The sequence below is a fragment of the Mustela nigripes genome, chromosome 10 (genome assembly GCF_022355385.1).
Source record: "Mustela nigripes isolate SB6536 chromosome 10, MUSNIG.SB6536, whole genome shotgun sequence".
Taxonomy (NCBI): domain Eukaryota; kingdom Metazoa; phylum Chordata; class Mammalia; order Carnivora; family Mustelidae; genus Mustela; species Mustela nigripes.
In genome coordinates this window covers 30675518-30696889 of record NC_081566.1, presented here as the reverse complement: position 1 = coordinate 30696889, position 21372 = coordinate 30675518, and the positions used below count along the sequence as shown (strand labels likewise).

Genomic DNA, 21372 nt, shown 5'->3' with positions numbered 1-21372 from the left:
GTATGACCACCTAGGTCCACTTATAGGAGAATTGTTTTTGATAAATACAGTTCAGTCCTGAAATGTATTTTCTGTTCCTTACGATTTTCTCTTTTTTTTAAAGATTTATTTGAGAAAGAGCGAGCGCATGCACACATGCATGTGTGGTGGGGGGAGGAGCAGAAGGAGAGGGGAGAAAATCTTAAGCAGACTCTTCACAGAGCACAGAGCCCAGGATGGGGCTCGATCTCACAACCTGAGCAGAAACCAAGACTCAGATGCCTGCCTGACTGAACCACCCAAGTGCCCCACGATCTTCTTAATAGTACTTTCTTCCCTCTAGCAAACTTGATTGAAGAACACATAGTATATAATATTTAACATCCAGAATATGTATTCATGGGCTGCTGATGTGGTCAGCGGAGCTTTCAGGCAACACTAAGACGTAAGGAGTGCAGTTTGGGGGAGTCAAAAGTCCCATGCAGATTTTTGACTGCACGAGAGGGTCGGTGCTCTGAACCCCCACATTGTTGAAGGGCCAACTGTGTATCTTTCCAGCCCCTCTTCCAGTGAGACTGCCAGTTGTCAAAACTTCTCTAGAGACAAAAAGGACACAGAATACTCTAATAGATGGAAACTTCAGGAGAAATCATGTATCTTAAGCTACCCTCAAAATATCCTCCAACCTCAAGGACCTGGATATAAAAACCAAACCTATTGTTCGAGGACCCAACTGCTTAAAACCAGAAATACTGGGGCACCTGGGTGGCTCAGAGGGTTAAAGCCTCTGCCTTCAGCTCAGGTCATGATCCTGGGGTCCTGGGATCAAGCCCCACATCCGGCTCTCTGCTCAGCAGGGAGCCTGCTTCCTCCTCTCTCTCTGCCTGCCCTCTGCCTACTTGTGATCTCTGTCAAATAAATAAACAAAATCTTTAAAAACAAAACAAAACCCAGAGATACTTAAGTGTCTGCCTTCAGGTCTGGTTATGCTCTCAGGGTCCTGGGATCAAGTTCCACGTCAGGCTCCTTGCTCAGCGGGGAGTCTATTTCTTCCTCTGCCTCTCCCTGCTTGTGCTCTCTCTCTCTCTCTCTAGCACTCTTTCTCTTACTCTCTCAAATAAATAGAAAAATCTTTAAAAAAAAAAAAAAAAAAAAAAGCAGAGCTACTCCAGCACTAAGTTTTAATAGAGGAACGCTCAAAGAGCCTCAGAAAGCACTGTGCACCTGCCCTTCGTCACAGCCACCAGGTTTGTGGACGCACCCCAAGCCCAGTCCACTCAGCCACAACAAAGTGCCACTCTGCTTGCAGCCCTGGAAGTGACAGAGGTGCCCCTCCTCACCCCTAAGCCCCAGAAATCCCAAGTGACCCCCCCAAAAGGAAACACCCCAGCAGATACCCCCCCAACAGAGCTTCTGAGTAACCTGCCACCTCCTGACCAAACACACGCATGCTGGTGCACGCACACTGGTGCAAGCGCACACATACTCCCTCGAAACGCGGAAGGGAACCCTGCGCGCTCTGGGAGCCCCAAGGAGGCAGAGCAGGCTGCGCACGCACACACACACCTCACAGTCCTGCCTGTGCCCTGTGCCCACCACCTGCTCCACCCACAGCCATCCCTGCCGCAGGGTCACAGGCAAGGCTGGCCAGGAGCTTCAGTTACAAAGCCACTAAGTGAAAAAGACAGGAACCTGAGACCCAAGGCCTTGTCTGAATCACAGCATCATGCAGACAGCCCACACATGAATCATGAATTCACTCCAACCAATCTAAGTCCTAACACGACCTTCCACGGAACCTTTCAAGGCCATCCTCAAATTTATCTGAAAAAGGAAAAATGGAAGAATGGCTCATTTATTTTTTTTGAAAAAGTACAACAATGAAATGAAAGCACTTGCCTTACAGACACTTAACGTACTCTTAAACTATAGTAATCAGAACCGCTTGATCCTTTCATAAACAAGACAAAAGCAACGGAATGAGGCTTCCAGAAACAGGACTGTGCACGAGATCTAACCTGGCCTGCGGGGATGTTTCACGTCAGTGAGAAAGAAACCACCGTTGGGTAAGGCATCTCAGACAATTCACTCCCTATTCAGGAAACAAGGAATTCCCTCCCTAACTCACACAAATCACAAAAGTTAATGGGGGAGGAAGGAAAATTCTTTCAAACTTAGAGCATTACGTAAGAGGAGAGTAGGTTTACAGCCTTGCGGGAAGGATCCTTTTAAATCACACAAACAGGCCTAGGATCCAGAAGAGTTTCTGTTTTTGAATGCCTACAAATCAAGAGACAAGTGCCAAGGGAAACGTGAGCAAAGACTGTGGAGAAACAATATTTTAAAAATGGAAATCCAGGGGTGCTGGGTGGGCTCAGGCAGAGGAGCATGAGACTTGAGCTCCAGGCTGACTCTGGGTGTGGAACTAACTTAAAATGTAAATAAATAAATAAATAAATATGGAAACCCTAATGGCCAACAAACAAATAAAAGAACAGGAAACCTCAGCTATCAGCTTAGCAAAAATTAAAATATTATCCTATCAACTGTTGACGAAAGATTCTTTCAGAAATAAGTGGTATGGGTGTGAGTGGCCAGCCTCTATGGAAGGCAATCCAGCACCACATGTTAAATTTTCAAGTGTGTGAACCTTTAAGCAATTCCACTTCGTGGTATGTACTCCAGAGAAAAACAGCTGCCCAGATCAAGAGGCTCCTGAAAGGAATCTCACCACAGCATTTATATAAACAAAGGCAGAGGGGTACCTGGAGGTAGGGGGCCTCAGTCAGTTCAGGGTCCAACTCTTGGTTTCACCTCAGGTCATGATCTCAGGGTTATGAGATTGAGTCTACATTAGGCTCCACATGAGCTATGGGATCTGCCTAAGAGTCTCTCTCCCCATCCTCCCCTCCCTCTCCCTGAGTACGCTCTCTCTCAAAAAAATTTTTAAAAAAAGTAAAAATCATGATATGGATTTACACATACTGGTCTGAAACACTAAGTTGCAGGATATTGACATGTATGACACTACTTACAGAAAGGGAAAAAAAAACCAAAACAGAAAAAGAGACAACACACAGAATTACTCCTATAGTACTACAATTACAAATGCAGAGACAAGAGTATGAAAAGTTCCCTGCTACGTTGAGCAGTTACACTGAGAGCAGGGGACGCGCATGGGGGAGAGGTTTCCATTCTGTCCACATTATTTCCTCTTTTGCAAAACAAAAACAAAAACAAAACAAAACAAAAAACCCACATTCAGGTGCGGTCATTTCCTTTTCTTTCTTTCTTCTTTTTTTTTTTTAACCAAAAGAGTGAGAAGAAAGGAACTTTTCTAAACATCATCCCATAGTAAGGGTTACGGGCCTCAAGTGAGCAAGACACAGAGAGGAAAAAGAACAGGTGGAATCAGGAGTTCCCAGGAGACACCGAGCCTTTCCCAAGAGAAGGACATTGCTTCCTCGCTCCCGACAGGGGCTTTCCATCATCTCAGTAAAGGGCACAGCACGATGATCTGTGGAATGCAAGGAGGCAGCCAGAAGCGGCCAGCAGTGCATTCATTCAGTCATTCAAGAAGCACTGACAGAGCAGCGTCGGACGCCAGGCCCTCTCCCTGAGCCAGGAACACTGACGCACAACACACGCAAGCCTCTCCTCTTAGGAAGTCTACATTCTAACGCATGTGTTTGGGCTACAGGAAGTCAAGTGGCAAAAAAATAATGAACACACAAAACCTGGAGGATAAAATCAGGGTGGCTTCATGGCCACGGTAGCAGGATGCTCCAGGAGAGTCTCTGGGAGGACAGAACACTCCGGCTGAGCTGCAGGCAATAGCACCTGGAAAGCGACACAGGCAATGGGACAGGCTGGCACCAAGGGCCCTAAAGTGGGAAGGAGATTAGTTTCCTCGGGAACAGAAGGGAAGCTGCAGGCCAAGGAGAATGGTGCCCAATGACAGTGACACAAACTTCACAACCCAAGGTCAGAAATTTAGATTTTTTTCTCAGAAGAGAAAGCCACAGAGGAGTGGAAAGCTGGACTATCTCATTTTCATTTGAAAAGGATCATCTGGGTTTCTTTATGTGAATAGTCTAATCTAGTTCCTTTGTGAAGGGAAAAGAAGCAAGCAATTCAGGGAGTGAGCACAGGACCTTCCAGGATACCCAACTGTAAGAAAGCTGGCTGAAGATGACAAAGAGGACTGGGAGGGAGGGAGTTTGGCTACAGGCAGGTATTACAAATGGTGTGGACCCAATTAACCCGGTATAACGGGTGCTGGGACCCTTGGCCCCCTGGGAGAGAAAGAAGCAGTGGGACATCACCCAGGCCGTACAGGAACAAGGCAGAAATTATGGAAAATTACTCACACGTCTACAAACTCCTGAGGGGCCAGAAAAAGACCAGGCTCTTCCATTTGAGAGCTCCAAAGAAATAGAGTGAGGGACTGATTTCAAAGCCTAAAATAATGCCTATGATTTCACCACTGCCTTTTGCCACCATGGTAACTCAACACTGAAGAGCTTTCCCTAAAAACCTACAAAAACCGGGAGAGGGCAAAGCAATCAGGACGCCTTACGTTTCTAATTCAGTTGAGTCACAGCACAGAGGAACCATTCCTCAAGCATTTCCCGCGTCCAGCCCAGAAGCCCACCCTGCTGGGCCACCTGCCTGTCCTTGACCTTGTGTACTGGGTGCGGCGTCTTCACCATACTGCACAGAAGGACAAGAGCGGAAAGGCTGCCTACGTCACAGCGAAGCCAGTGAGAGAATGTCACACCCTGATGCACGTGCAAGTCCCCGGCTTCCCCGCAGAGACAACACGCATGCCGCCCACAGCCACATCTACACAGCAGCACCATCCGGGTCTCATACCAGAGCCACACCACACTTCGGCCAGATGGCACTCGCTCTCGCCGGGCTCTTTGCACAGATCCACCACATCTCTGCACATCGTCTCGGGGGTCACGGGGACCTCGGTGAAGTGCTGCTCGCTGTCACTGAGGTACACGGTGAGAAACATCTGCCAACAGAGAGAGACAGCTTCTGTCAGTGTCCATACTGTGCCTTTCACTCTTCAGTCCCCTTGGGTCCCCTTCCCTAGCCCCTGTGCAGAGCGGCACAGCAGTCCGGCCCCTCAGCGAGCAGTGCCTGCAGAGCCTCCAGGATCCTTGGGGTTCAGGCAAACAAGTTCACACAAAAGACCCAACAAAGACAGGCTCTGAGGCTGTATTTGTTATTCGTCTGCCAAATACTTACATGGTTCCTCATAGGTGCCAGACCCATGCTCGAAACAGACCCTCCTACCAACACTGGGAGATTCGGGGTAGCTGCGGGCACCCTTCCTCCGCCAAAGAGGCTGGAGACCTAAGAGTGTGCTGCTCTGAGATGGTGGATCTGGGAAACAGGACACACAGCCTGGAGGGAAATCTAGCATTCATACCACGTGCTTCAACCACCTACTGAAAAAATCGTACTTATAAGGCTAAAATGTTTTAATCAAATACCTACATTACAGTCTAAGTCTTCATCAACAAGGTGTTAGCCGAGCAACGGGCTGTCAGGCTAACATTCACCCAGCCTCGCAGAGAAAATAAATCAGACAGCAGAAGATCTCCACCTCCAACCCACCTGCCACCTTTCTCCTAGTAAACACTGAGAGTAAAGAAAGCAAACTTTCACGCAGATAAACTATCCCCTGAAAATGTGAATTCCCAGTGCTGAAGAAACTGACCCAGCAAATAAACCGCAGATGGCAACCCATGAGCACCTCCTCCACGCAGGTCCGCGCGTATCTGGATAAAACACACACAGCCTGAAAGCAATCCCCCTGAGAGCACTGATCCTGCGAGAATAATTCGTCCCACGAAAGGAGAAGGCCAAGGCTTTGGTGGGTCCGCTCTGGACCAGCACACGTTCTATAACTGATTAATGGGCCACCAACATTGGGAAAAGTTGGGGGTTTAAGGCCACAAAAGAGCAGAATGAGTAGGACCCGCACTGGGCTCAGGCGGACACGGGCCACCCACAGCCTCCCCCTGAGGCTCAGCCTTCCTCGCCCACCTCCAGAAAGCAGCACGAGGCTCTTCTCTGCAAAAACGCAGGGCCTGCTTGTGGAGTGATGGACACCAGCCAAGTGGTCAGGCCGGGTGCCGCAGGAGTGCGGTCATGTGAGAGGAGGAGCCGGCAGGGGAGAACACCGCCCCACCCCAGGGTGAGCAGGCTCAGCACCAGGCACCTTGCAGCTCCTCCTTCACCTTCCACCACGTTTCCTTAAGGTCACCGCGTCCTTCCTTTTTCCAGCCAAAGCTCTCAACTCACAGGAACCCATGCAATGCACTGAGTCACCTGGCCCATGAGAGCACGCAGCAGGGAACCCAGAAAAATTAATACAGTGAATACGGGTGAACAGCAAATAAAACATGGGAAAAAACCATACGGCTTCCCAGGATGAACTGAGCAGCTTTCAAGCTAATCCTATGCGGTCCTTCCCCTCCCGACAAACTGTATTAATAAAGACACATCGTTCCAGGCTTCAACCAGAGAAGAAACCACACAGAAAGCCTAAAGCCTTGTCAAAAATCACCTGTAAAAACATAAAAAAGATTGCCTATGCTCACAGACTTCCAGCCTGCCGGAGCTCCGACAAATCATAGGGCACATTTCATGACACTCCGGAATTGCACAGCGGCTCTCTGAGCTCCCCACCCACCCAACACTGTCTGCGAAGTTGAACACTTCAAAACCAGGAAGTGTCTGCGCTGTACACAGCAGACAAGTGTTTGTGGAACTGCAGGGATACCGAGCGCAGCCCCAAGGATCCTAGTACCCCACCCCCACCCCACCCCACCCCACCCCCTGGGGGGAACATGGAGGGGGGAGGGGTACTAGGACCCGTGCGGGCTGCACAGGCAGCTCAGAAACTCACATCAACCCCAGGCGAGCAGAGCCAGCACAACTCTCTCTTTACCTATGAAGAAATCGACTTGCTACTAAAATGACAGGGTTAATTCTGCTCTTTGGATCCATTCTTTACTCTTCGGGCTGTTCCTTACAGCAGGAAAATATTAGGAAATGCTCTATGTAACCCAAACTTTAACAGGGATCTGGTCTTTTACTTTCTGGAAAACAACAGCTTCGTTTACTTAAAGGTATGATTACGAATAAGAACGATGAGAGATGTGTTCCGTTTAAGGTTACCTTTCCCCACAAGCCCACAGCATTGCATGAATGGCAGGTGCATGAGCTGACCCATTACCACCTCCCGCGTGTGAGGACTCGCTCAGTGCTGACTGCAGGACCCGTGCTCACGTGCTTGGGCTGGTGGCTGGTATGTGGGTGGTGTGACATTGCTCAGGACTCCTGGGCAAGAGGTCTGGGCTCTGCCTCCAAATCTGTTAATTATTAGCTAGACCTCCTTGGGGAAACCACGTCACCTCTCGGAGCCTCAGTTCCCATCTTCAAAGTTAAGAGTCTTGTGCTCCCAGCACTGCCACCAACTTCGGGGGTCAGCGTCAAAGCGCACCTTCCTACAACAGCCGGCACGCTACAGCCAGCAATTGGGCCAGAGCAAGGGCCTGAACAAAGGCTGTGAGGAAGGATGGGTTTCGTAGGAAAGAGGGGCCTGGTGACAAAATGGGGAAGAGAGCAGCACTGTGAGCGGCGCAACTCGGGAGACAGTAAACTCGGGAGGAAAGGAGGCTGCTCTGCTTTGTGGCTGCGTCAGGCAGGGAGACGGGGAGGGAGGGGGCGCTGGTCTGGCTTAGAGGACTCGTGACATGCCCGAGCCAACACCTGCCACCACTGCCTCCCCAGGCCTCCTCTCCTAATCCCCTCCATCTCAGCCATCCTGCCCACCAAGACTGTACACCTGCCCTGCTCTGTCTGCAGCTGGCCTGCCTGCTCCCCAGACCTGGAGGTCTGCACCGCCGTCCCAGCGAGGGTCTCCCCACTATCGCTGCCTAGATCCCGACACATGTGTGCACACGCACGCATGCATGCCAACCTCCCTGCTTTGGGCTCTCTTTGGCACGGTCCCTCAGGTACCACACTTCGTATTCGGTTAATTTGGCTTTACCCTCCATCGGCCCTTCTGGAATATCCGCAGTACAAAAGCTGGAGGTCTGTCTCTTTAGCACCACATCCTCGGCCCCGCGGACCACTCAGCCCAGCACACGGCACGCACATGGTAGGTGCTTGTTTGCAGACAAGCGGGTCCTGCATGTTACAGACTCCCCTCGGACTTGCTCTCACCCCGAGTCCGCCTCCATCTGTGCAGAGGTGCAGCAGAGCACACAGCTGCCACCGGCCACTCCGATGGAACAGAGCTAGTGTCCTCTTGGTCCTCCCGCTGGCCCTAGCCAGCCATCGTCCTGCTTCCACACTTTCCCTTCATCTGGTACTGACAGGCCAGTGGCTCTACAGACTCGGTCCCATTGTGCAGGTTACCTTTACTGAACAGCTAACACAGCACACCGCCCAAAATTCAAAACAGGGGGAGCCGTGTGGAGAGGGGACATGGGTGCCACAGGCTTCTGCACAGGGCAAGGAGGGGAAGGCGGGCAGAGTACATCTGCAGGGGCAGCAAGGGGAAAGGATTATAGGGGTGTCAGGTCACTGCTCCTCAAACTGGGGTGCAGACGGCTGGGCTCCATCCTCAGTCTCTGACTGAGTGGATCCGGGAAGAGGGCCAAGATGCTCCATTTCTAAAAAGTTCCCATCGAAGAGCCCACTGGAGGCAAATGGTCAAGAGACAGAGACACTGGTGACTGCCAGGGAGCTGGGGGAGTGACTGCTAACAGCTACAGGGTTTCATCTGGGGCAATGAAAATGCTGGAGTGAGTGTGAGGGTTGCACAACCTTGTGGAAAGTCTAAAAACCACTGAACTGCATACTTCAGAATGGTGGTATGTGAGTCATATCTCAATTTTTTAAAAAAAGAGGTCCTTGGAGGATTCCAAGCAGGGTAGCGAAGTGATGTCATCTACAACACTGTGGCCGCTGTGGGAGCAGATCCAGGGGACGACGCACATGCCATCTGAGAGGACATGCAGCGCCCGAGCTGTAGGGTGATGGCAGACACGGGGAAACGGCTGGATATGGATCTTTTACGAAGGCAGAGCCAGAGACATGCTTAAGGACAGCAGGCAGATATGAAAGGCAGGGAGAGACTGGTATGAACCTGATATGCTGTCTGGGTGCCCCCCCACCCCACTCCCCACCCCCCACCCTCTGGTAAGTGACACAGGGAGGTGAGGAGGGGGCTGGCCGGGGGAGCCTCCAGGGCAAATCGGAGGCATCCACCAGCCACCAGAAGGGATACGTTACACCAGGCAACCACAGAGGTGCCTCCCCCACCCACGCCACTGCTGGGTGGACGCCACTACCGCCGCTGGCCACAGTATTTATAACTGCTACTTCTCCCTCCTAGAAAAATATGAGTAAAACAAAGCAAAGGCATCCCAACTTTGAAATACACTTCTAAACCCATTTCAACCACTTTTATTTTTTTAAGATTTTATTTATTTATTTGACAGAGAGAGATCATAAGTAGGCAGAGAGGCAGGCCGGGGTGGGGGGAGCAGGCTACCCCCTGAGCAGAGAGCCCGATGTGGGGCTCGATCCCAGGACCCTGAGATGACCTGAACTGAAGGCAGAGGTTTTAACCCGCTGGGCCACCCAGGGGCCCTGATTTCATCCACTTTTAAATGTATTCATAAGTATGTCCCCAAGTTATGAAAGTTAAATATCATTTACATTAATATATCACTTATAATTTAAAATCTTTTAAGTTATAATCTGGCCACAATTATGGGCTTTAATGTGATAATTTATACCTATTTAAAATTTTATAGAAGAAGTGAATCAGGGAGTTTCTTAATAAATATCACTTCTCTTCTTCTTACTTGAAAGAGTAGCAAAAAAACAAAAACAAAAGAGAATCAAAAGAGAGGGCCAGCTAAACTAATCATCCTATTAACCTGAGAAAAAGCAGGTACATACATTCCTCACGTAGCCACCTTCCTTTTATCTCTGTTCAGAAATCTGCTATGCTCTGAAAGGATAAAGAAAGTCTTAAAAAATGTAATTTAAGGGGCACCTGGGTGGCTCAGTGGGTTAAAGCCTCTGCCTTCGGCTCAGGTCATGATCCTAGGGTCCTGGGATCGAGTCCCGCATCGGGCTTTCTGCTCACCAGGGAGCCTGCTTCCCTTCCTCTCTCTCTGCCTGCCTCTCTGCCTACTTGTGATCTCTGTCAAATAAATAAATAAAAATCTTTTTTAAAAAAATGTAATTTAAGGGGCGCCTGGGTGGCTCAGTGGGTTAAAGCCTCTGCCTTCAGCTCAGGTCATGATCTCAGGGTCTGGGGATTGAGCCCCGCATCGGGCTCACTGCTCGGCAGGGGGCCTGCTTCCTCCTCCTTCTCTGCCTGTTTGTGATCTATGTCTGTCAAATAAATAAATAAAATCTTTTAAAAAATGTAATTTAATTCCCTAAAAAGTGAAAATAAAAACAAGCTGAAGCTGTTTTTGCTTTGCTTTATTTTGTTCTGTTTAAAGTTTTATTAGCATGTTGAAAAAATTTTTTTAAAAAGAGATTTTAGCGGACTCTACCAACTAAGCCCGGCAGAGAACAATTTTAGCCTATAATTCACGAATTTTTTTAAGATAAAAAATAAAACTGTTAAATCTTGGGAATTTCCATCATCTGCTACCAAAACATCATAGAAGGAAAAAGCACACATTTTTGAAAATAGTGTTGGTTACCCACTGTTTAGTTACAGGGCTGTTCACCACATCCTTTTCCACAAATGGGAAGATGGCACACACACACACAGGCAGGCAGGCAATTCACACACAGAAAAAAGCCTGGAATTGTATACACCAAGTTAACAGTAGTGATGCCAGGGTGAGAAGATTATGAAGGGACTTTCTGGGAGCTCAGCCATGCTTAAGTTTTCTAGAATGATTATGTACCACACACACAAGAAAACTGATATTTTAAGGAGCCGATGATGAAATCAGTAAGATGAACACAGGTCGCCATCGCCTCCCGGGGCCTTGCTGTGACACATACGGGAAGCATGTGCCCCATCGTGCTTTTCTGGGGCACAAGTGCTGCCTCAACTTTAGTCAGGGGCCACAAGAAACAAGTAGTCCAGAAACAGATCTTGGAAATCCAACACATTAGAACAGAACAGTGTTTGGCAATCAAAAGGGCTGCAGTGCGGAGACACTATGACATGGATGAACCTTGACAGCATTGTACTGAGTGACAAAAGCCTGACACACATAGGACGCGTCCCAAGGATTCAAGGGCATGGAGACAAAACGCCCATGAGCAGCTGCTAGGAGCTGGGGCTGGGGCGTGGGGTAACTGCTCAAGAGTTCGGGGTTTCCATCTGGGGTGATGGAAACGTTCTGGAATTGGTGGTGATGTTACATAACCCCATGAAGTTACTAAAACCACTGCATCACATACTGCACAGGGTGAATTTCATGGAGCGTGAACTGTATCACTATTTAAAGGGCCTACTGCATGCTTTGTATAAGATACAAAAGCTCTCTTTTTTTCTTTTAAAGATTTTATTTTATTAATTTATTTGACAGAGAGTGAGAGAGCACAAGCCCGGAGACAGAGGGAGAGGGAGAAGCAGGCTCCCCGCTGAGCAGGGAGCCCAATGGGGGACGCGATCCCAGGACTCTGAGATCATGACCAGAGCCCAAGGCAGATGCTTAACTAACTGAGCCACTCAGGCGCCCCAGTTAAAAATCTCTTAAGGGAGATGAAATGTGCTTATGGAAAAATGAGATAATTTACTAAATAAAGTAAAGGAATGAGACTGAAGGTAAAATGGAAATGCAGGGGTGCCTGGGTGGCTCAGTAGCTTAAGCCTCTGCCTTCGGCTCAGGTCATGATCTCAGGGTCCTGGGATCAAGCCCCATCGGGCTCTCTGCTCAGCGGGGAGCCTGCTTCTCCCTCTGTCTCTCTGCCTGCCCCTCTGCCTACTTGTGATCTCTGTCAAATAAATAAAATATTTAAAAAAAAAAAAAAAAAAACAGAAATTCAGGGTGCCTGGATGGCTCAGTGGGTTAAGCCGCTGCCTTCGGCTCAGGTCATGATCTCAGGGTCCTGGGATCGAGTCCCACATCGGGCTCTCTGCTCAGCAGGGAGCCTGCTTCCCTCTCTCTCTCTGCCTGCCTCTCCATCTACTTGTGATTTCTCTCTGTCAAATAAATAAATAAAATCTTTAAAAAAAAAAAAATTCAGAAATGAAAAAAACGCACATGATCAGAGACAGGCTGAGGTTTCAGCCCGGAGGCACAAATTAATGGAAAGCATAATAAAACAATAAAATAAAAGTAACCTTACTTCCAAATACATCATCTTTCCCTGGCATGTGTATTTTAAAATACCATATTCCCAAGAATGCAGAGAGGACTTCATCAGCGCCCTGGCCCAAAGGGAAGCACCCAAAAATGGGGCTACCAAGGAGGCTGTCATGAGAGTCGTGCCTGTTCTCATGGATTCAAGCTCCGGCTATTTCCTGAGAACCTCGGGGGTGAATTATTGTCACCAGGAAGAACGCAGCAACCATCAGGCCGAAGCCGCACGGCAGCCCTCATAGCCAGGACCAGGAACTGTGGAGGCACCTGAAAACGCATGCCATGGTGACAGGGTGACAGAGCAACGGAGTGACAGACCAGATGGCTCTTCTTCCCTTGGTACAGGTGAACACCCGCAACCCCTCCCAGGACCAGAGACATGCTAACTTCCTGCCAACTTGTAAATCAGGAACTTCATTTTTTTATAGCATGAGCCACAAAGAGAAGAGATTCCTTAAAACACGATCAACTCTAAAGTACCCTTCAGAGCAGAGAAGTAACAGGCGGCTCACAGGAGATAAAACACCGCAAAACCCACGAGGAAGTGATTGTTTTAACTAAACTGAAACGAGGCACCACTTACAGCTCTTATATCAGCAATTTGATTAAAAGATCCAACAGAGATGAGACTGTAGGACACTGACTCATTCGGACACGACTGCACCACATAAACTGTAAAAATCCATTTGGTTGTGTCAAAAGCCACAGAATTAGGTCTACCTCATGACCTTACTTGTAGGGATTTATCCCAGAGAAATAGCTGAAAGGAAGAAACATTCTATATGCCACAAGATTTTCCCTACAGGCTTAGATCTCCAAAGAGTAACATGGAAAACAAAATATCTGGCAACATGGCAAAGTTGGAAAACCTCCACTGGAAGGGTTAGAACCCAGCCGCCAACTCCCACAAATAATCTGATGTTGGGCAAGTGATGAGAGCAAGCCACGAAACAGCATCATGTGACATCGTAGATCAGAACCACCTATTTTTTTTTAAGATTTTATTTATTTATTTGACAGACAGAGATCACAAGTAGGCAGAGAGACAGGCCTAGAGAGACAGGCTCGCCACGGAGCAGAGAGCCCAATGCAGGGCTTGAACCCAGGACCCTGAGACCATGACCTGAGCCGAAGGCAGAGGCTTTAACCCACTGAGCCACCCAGGCGCCCCGATCAGAACCATCTAAAACCACAAACAGGAAAACTGGCTTGGAAAGAACATACGGGAGAGCAGGTACAGACGTCACTTTAAAACGTTCTCGATGTTAACATACTTAATCTCAATTTCAAAGTACACTGACTACAGACCATGATCAAAGAATGTGGAAATACTCTACTGAACGTGGCAGCCAGGAAGGACTTCTGTCTGCTTCTTAAGCTGCTCGATGGGGGAGGAAAGGCTCGGAGAAGACAACATTCTGTCAGGGCCCGGCTCCCCACCCCAATCACCAGTGAGTCATGACATGCCCAAGTCACGGCCCTTCCAGAATCCCCAAGTCACAGACAACCTTCATTTAAAAACAATGGGTCACAGATTTATTTCTAAGAGCTCTGTTTTAGGGGTGCCTGGGTGGCTCAGTGGGTTAAGCCTCTGCTTTTGGCTTAGGTCATGATCTCAGGGTCCTGGGATGGGGCTCTCTGCTCAGCAGGGAGCCTGCTTTCCCCCTCTCTCTTGCCTGCCTCTCTGCCTACTTGTGATCTGTCTGTCAAATAAATAAATAAAATCTTAAAAAAAAAAAAAAAAGAGAGAGAGAGAGCTCCGTTTTGGAGGACATGTATTCAGTGTGACTATGATGTTATGGTCTTAACACAAGAGTGACTCATCTTCACGGAGGCATTATCTCAGATTAAAAGTGGGAAGAGTCTTCCAGGAGGAAATACAAAAAAAAAAAAAAAAAAAAAAAATCCCACAAAAACTGGTTAGGGCATTTATGAGAAATTTACTTTGTATCAGAGGCTACAGTTTATTCCTTTGATCTACAAAACCATGTAAAGCTTCACAGAAAGGAAAAAGAACCGAGAGTCTAAGATCTCCTCGTCATAGAAAGGAAACAAGGCTTTGTGATAGCAGCTTCAGGGTTCTGACTCAGAAAACCTTCAATCGCTCAGGTTTACCGAGGAGAGAAAAGAACACAAGAGGGGAAAACATGTCCCTTAGAGGAAAAGGAACAATCTGTGAGAAGGGTGACACAAATCCTCCCCAAACCTTAAAACTCTCAGGAACTCGGTGTCGGGAAGAAGCAACAAGACCGAGACAGGGGGGTGAGACCAGGGAGGAGTCTGCATGGTTTGGGGTTCAGCACTCGCCAGTGCGGGGAGATATGCAAGCCAACACCTCCTTTTTTCCTGGGCTTCACCCCACCCACCCAGAGCAACCCCTCCTTCAAGACGATCCCAGTGAACAGGAAAAGAAGGAACAAACAAGGAACATCAGCCAAAGCTTCGTTGCACTGCTCAGGGGCACACAGCCCTTTGACCCAGCCGCGGCTGCCGAGTGCGGGAGGGCTAGAAACGACAAGCCAGTCACCCCCACCTCCTGGGGTCTTCCGCCAAGCCTCCTCACAGGTGGGCCTCTCCATGGGCCAGTGCTCTCCCGGGCTCCCTCCCCAGCCTGCATGCCCTTCCCCGCTCCCCAGTGTACCCATGGGTAGCCACAGGGGTCTCAGGGGAACCTGGGGGGGAGGGGGCACACACCTCCCAGTGCTGCATCCTGGCCCTCAGAGACCAGCCAGGGCCTCGTGTCAGCGGTCAGGGCACCCTGGCTTCCCAGCCGCGAGGACTCTGGCCTGGAGTTTCCTTTCAAGGCCACAGGAGACCGTGAGTCACGCCTACCAGCGCTCTGGTCAGATTCTGCGACATTTAAACCCACCCAGAGGCTAAGTGCGCTGCTTTTTATTACAGCACTGTTTACAATCAGTCCATCAGTTTCCATCGGCCACATCTGAGTTAAAGCAAAAGCATAAAAATCATCACCAATGGATTTTTTTTTTTTTACTCTTTTGGTCAGGACAGCAAGTTAGTGGAAGTTGGAAATCAACACCCCAGAAGTGTCAACAGCGAGCTGGACAACACTGAAGAGGGAGTCCCCCAGGCACCCAGTGTCATGCAGAGAACATGGTTATCCTCCAAGACCACCTCCATTCCAGAAAAAAATTATATAGCAAATACAAAGTGGTGACTTGGAGAGAAAAACCCTCTATGGAAAAATCGTGTTGTCTCAGAAAGCTGCCCGCTGCTCTCAGATGTCTGATCACATCCACACTAGGTGCCCATGAGCCGACAGCACGGTCACCTCTGGGCCTCAGAGGACTGGTGTCCTCCTGACATCTGTCCCTCGGGAGAAGCTCCTGGCTCTGTCCCCTCCCAGCCCCAACTGCTTGTTGACCTAGATGCGTGTCCCACCTGCACCCATTAGGATTTCCTAAGCACCTACTAGGCCAGCCAGGTGCGGCCCAGAAAGGCAAGGGAGGAAACTAAGACATGGGGTGGTTCCCAGAGACACATCTGGACAGAGGCTGAAGGAGCCACCCGGAAACTCTGGGGGAATACACCCCACACGAAGGCCACACATGGGAACGACCAGAAAGGGGCAGTATCCCAGGAACGGAGGCAGGCACAAATAAGGGCCGGTTGACCAGGGCCCCGCAGGTGAAAAGCAAGCAGGCTTTCCAGTTTCTAGTACAGCAGAGCTCACGAGAGGGTGGGTCTCAGAATCTGGTTGCCAGACCAGTGGCATCAGCATTATTGATAGGGGACCTGTCAAAGCAGAAAGTCTCAGTTGCAGCAACCCCCCCTGGCAGAAGGAAGCCCTTGGGGTGGGCCCGCCACCCCACTACCCCACTAGTGAGAAGCGCGAGCTTTGTTATGTGCAAGGGTGGGAGGACCCTGCTGTCAATACTGTCCAGGTGACCAAGGCGCATGATGTCCTGCCCTGCACACCTTAACTGTCACCGCACCAGGAGGCACCCCAGAAACAGAAACCGTGTGGGAACACCACACACTCGCCGGCACTCGCATTTATCTTTGCATAATTCAACTTTCAGGGAACTTCATTTACATCATGTGTTGCACAATCATGACCTCAAATCACCAAATAAGAAACCTAAAAACGCACACTTTTCCTCACTCATCTCCCTGGTTTAGCTCACCTGTTGCCTACACCCTGTCCCTTAGTGTCCACATCATCCCCATGCTTCTAGAATGACTCAGAGACCCTCCAGCTGCCTCCAACCCCTCCTACATGTAGGAGGGTCTCCAGCCACAAGGAAACTTTCTCTTGGCTTCTCTAAACCCCCCCCCCCCCCCCCCCCCCCCCCCGACACACACAGTTGTTTACAGCCCTGTCTCATCTGCCTCGCTGGGTATAAATTCCTTGAGGACAGAGGTGTTGACCCTGAAAGGCTTCCTCCACCCCACAGGCTCTCAGACTTCACACACACTGCAAGTTGACAGCACTTGCCCCAAGAGGTGACAGGCGGGGACAGCTGCAGGGCCCGGGGGTCCGAGCTCCGTGGCCCAGGACAGTCAGCAGGAACAAGAGCAGGGGCAAGAGCAGGGGCTGAAGCTAATGTGCCGTGAAACTTCGAAGGGAGCCTTCCCAAACCAGACCGGGCTCAAAACGGGAAACAAGGCATTCTGCTCAGAGTAACTGAAGAAATCTGTTCTCTCCTGTTCAACCACGCCCCTAAGCCCAACTTGGATCTCAAATTCCAATCACACGCAGCAGAGCAACTCCCGTTAGGCCATCTGCTTTCAGTATCTGCCGTAAACAAACACAGAGAGCAAAAAGGAACTAAACACGGTCTGTAAGTAGGTCAGTGCCAGCCCGAACCCCGCTCTCCGATCTTACTTCCTCCGCACTGAGCACGGCTGCTTCATGGGTGCAAGAACCGCTGCACGGAAAGGCACTTTTTCATCCTACGTCTTGCTTTCCTCCACTAAACACATTATGTCTCAGACCCGCCCATGAGGCCATGAGATCAACCAATCCACTGCCCCCAGGTCTCCCCCTTCTGCCTTTGCATTTTGTAATCAAAGTGTTCCTCCATTCTCAAAGAGTCTAGTTCTGGGAACTCTCTAAGAAAGCCCAAAAGCCAATCGTGGACATAACTATAGGTGGGCGAGAACTACCCTCACCAAAGACACTCGAAAGAAAGAACACTCAGGGGCACCTGGGTGACTCAGTCGGTTGAGCAGACGTCTGCCCTCAGTTCAGGTCATGATCCCAAGGTCTTAGGATCAAGTCCCACATGGGGTTCCCTGCTCAGCGGGGAGTCTGCTTCTACCTCTGCCCCTTCCCCTGCTTGTGTTCTCACTCTCTCTCTCTCAAATAAATAAATATAATCTTTAAAAAAAATGAAGACCATTCATGCACTCCAGCAATATCAGGTCCCCACTGAGTGTCAAACAGTGTGCCAAGCCTCCCAGAGCTGGAGGGGCACCGCAGGGTGGCAAACAGACGGGCCGCACATGGGAGCCAACTCGGGTAGGCACACACAAGGTCCGGGGAAAGCAGGAAGCAACCATTCCCTTTCAAGGAGCGCCATGGAACTGGAAACTGAAGGCTGAGTGAGACAAGCAGGAAGAGGAACATCCAGACCGGAAAACCTCATCCCGGGCAGAGGCCAGCAGCGCACGAACACAACGTCACTGCGGTCCCAGAGCTGGTACAGCCGGAGGGCAGGAGCAAGACTGGACAAATACACAGGGACCAGTCAGTGCTCAACCCGTGGGGCACAGACGTGCTGCAGAAACTGTCAGTGTGCACACTTGGCGTCACCCTCCCCCCTCACACACACACACAGTTACCGCGAGGTCAGAGGGCACAGGGCATGTCATGAACAGAAGCATGGAATAGAGGACAACCTGCCGTGAGCAGAAGGAACGCAGACGTCCGACCCCACCAGCAGTCCTCACACAGATCCCCTGGGGGGCACCAACAAGGCAGGAAGCGCATCTTCTGGAACAGGTACACAATTCCAACAGCAGGCCAGAGAGTGGTGGCACAAGCAGATGCTGACTTGTTGGGTGTTTTGTGTCTTTCTATCACTTGCACTGAGAGGCTCAGTATTTGGATGGTGAGGCTCGGAAAAACATGAGCAGGTACTCTTTAGAGTTGAGGCAGCTCTAACCCTTATCTCCCAGATGGCTGGCTACTATGTATTTGTCAATAAAAGGAAGATATCTCTGATTTTAAAAAAACAATCGGTAAAGGGACTTAGAGGTGAGCCTGTCAGAAGCTGACAAGGCCATAGAGTCATGGGGTCAAAAGGACAGTTGTTGTCCAACATTTTTAAGGTTAGGGCTTCCTTCAGAAACTGGACTTGCCCAACTTGGTTTTAAAGAACCACAGTAACTGTGTGCTCCTCTCGAGCTCTTCAGAGCTCTAGGATTCTAGACAAAGTCTGGTTTCTCTCTAGACCCACAGGAAGGAGCCTGTGCAAGGGCGGCAGTCCTCCCTGCTCCTGCCTGGTCTTACTCCCCACCCTGGGGAGGCACTGCTGCTTCTCTCACCCCAGGCCTTCCCCAGGGCACAAGCGCAGAGCACTGAAGCAGGTGACACACATGTCCATGGAGTTAGTGGAAATCAGTGAAGGGAAACCCCACCAGAGTGGATTCTGGATGCAGATGGGGAGGAGGAGCCGCACCACTCAAGGTAATCATGGACCCACCAGAAGAACCCTCCCCAGAGAAGGATCCCAAATTCCAGGACCCCATAGGAAAAGGCTGGCACCACATCTCCTACAAGAAGTGAGCTCCCCAGGAGTGCGGTCGGGGATAAACCACCATCACCCCAAACTCCAATGTTTCTCCAGTGGACTTTGCTTCAGAACCCTCCCAACTTCCTCCTTCTTATCCACAAAACCACGTTCCTCTCCCTCGTGTGTTGGACTTGCCTGTGGTCTTGCCATAGCTTGCGTGTTCCAAACTGCAATTCTCTGCTATTCCCAAATAAACCACTCTCAGGGGGAAAGTGACTATTTTATTTAAGGTTAACAAGCTCACAACTAGTCACACTACCAGCTGGGCCCTCGCTGTGCTAAGGTATGGCTCTTCCTCCTTTTAGAGGCTGGCTGTGGACCTTCCTCAGGGGGCCTCAAGAGGCCTTTCTTCTCCCCGCAGCCCCGGGCCGATTCCCTCGGGCACCTGCACAGCCCACCGCCCACACCAACGCAGGAGTCTTCCCTAGTCAATGAGATGTGGTCCCTTCTCCTGCTGCCACTCCCCCGGGGGACTACTGCACCCCACCTCAGTGCCACCTGAGCCCATTTCCCCTCTCAGCACCCTCTCCGCTGTCCACGAAGCACCAGCCTCCCGGGCTGCACTGTGTCCTCCAGGCCTGCGCCCCTGGCCCAGCGTCTGCCCACATGACGTACAGGACCAGCTCCTCTTGAGCACTTGGGTCCCAGCTGAACTGTCACTTCCCCGGTCCCCCAGTATAAAGCTGCCATCCCAGCGGCAGGATCCTACTGGAATCCCACTCCCCTTGTGTTTCTTTCTTATTCTCCCCGTCCTCCCCCACCACCACTACCCCCCACTCACCAGGTAAGCTCCCTGGACCCGGTCTTATCCTCTCCTGTATCTGGGTTCTCAGAACAGTACCCAGAACATGGCGGCAGGGCCCCATGTATCTGCAGAGCAGATGCTGGCCCGAACAGCCACCAAACACAACCCACAGGTTAATACAGAAAGACAAAGAACAATGATCTAAGGTGATTTCATCCAAAATCAGTCTCTGGGGGGGTGTCTGGGTGGCTCAGTTGGTTATTAGCATGGGGTTCCCCATTCAGCAGGAGTGTACTTCTCCTTCTGCCCCTCTCCCCAACAACCCCACCCCCAGCTCATGCTCTAGTGCGCTCTTGCGTGCTCTCTCTCTCAAATAAAATCTTTAAAAACCAAACCAAACCAAACCAAATCAGGCCCTAGTTTACACGTGACAAATTCATCTCAATAAGCAGGATCACTACTCCTCACTACAGAGCCAGCACTGTCCCTCAGCGTCCTCCCCTACTTCCCAGCAGCAGTGGCGCGCATCAGATCACTGCTGTACCACTCCGCCCCTGGAGCCGGCTGAAGGCTGGGGATGGCACTGTCCCCACAGACGCTGTACGTCCCCCCATCCTCCGCGTCTCCCAGTGCACCCATCCCCTTCTGTTCCTTCTCCCTGTTTACAAACATCTTCCAGAGAATGAGGACTCCACATGTCTCCTTCAAACGGTGGCTCCTACCCCCAACCCCACCAATGCTGTGCAGGGGCTGAGATCTCCATGGAGTGTTAGAGGCACAAAGACAACACGTACTGAGGTGTTTCTGTGGCACGGGGACAAGGTGGTCACCTCCCTGTCATTCGAAACTTTCTCATCTCACCCAGTTTAGGTTTAAATGTGGAAAGATATCTATTCTCCTTTTGCAACTTCAAAAACAATTGTAGTTATGTTCTGAACACTAATGTTTGAGGTTATCATTCACTAAAAGAACACCATGGCCACTGCGTCCCATACAGCATATACAGAAATAGTCTAATGTAGGCACCGCCACCTACCTCAAGGAATATCTGTCACAGGCAGACCTGGTTCATATCTCATGTCTGCTGAGTAATCAGGAGCAAATTCCTAAAAACCTTTGAGCTTCAAATTCCTCATCTGTGAAATGAGGAGGAGAAGACACACTTCACAAGGTCACCAGGAAATTCAATGGGATGACTGACCTAAAGCAGGGGGTACAGTGTGGGGCACAGACAGGGTCTCAGGGGAAGCTCCTTCCCCTTCCCTGGGAGGGACGCCAGAGCACAGGGCCTCCAAGCCCCCGCTCTGCTCACAGAATCACTCATTCCACGGGGTGGGGGTGAGGGTGGGGGGTATCGGTGAGCTGTGATATCCCTCTTCCGTTATTACCACCAGCACGTACAACTGGAATTCCAGACTCCTGATTCCTGACGGTGTTCCTTTACTTTCCTCAACTTGTGTCTCAGACACTTCTATTTCAAGTGTTTGAAATGTAATTGAAGTAC

General features: G+C 50.2%; 1 protein-coding gene across 2 annotated transcripts in view; it reads right to left on the bottom strand.

Moving 5' to 3' along the window:
- TP53BP2 (tumor protein p53 binding protein 2) overlaps window positions 1-21372 on the bottom strand; it is a 55518-nt gene that overhangs the window by 27854 nt on the left and 6292 nt on the right. The window contains exon 2 of one of the 2 annotated variants that reach the window (XM_059412930.1): window positions 4855-5002. The exons of the other annotated variant lie outside the window; for it this stretch is intronic. Within the exon in view, the coding sequence (XP_059268913.1) occupies window positions 4855-5002 (148 nt within the window). The remainder of the gene's footprint in view (window positions 1-4854; window positions 5003-21372) is intronic. 2 annotated transcript variants of the gene reach the window in all.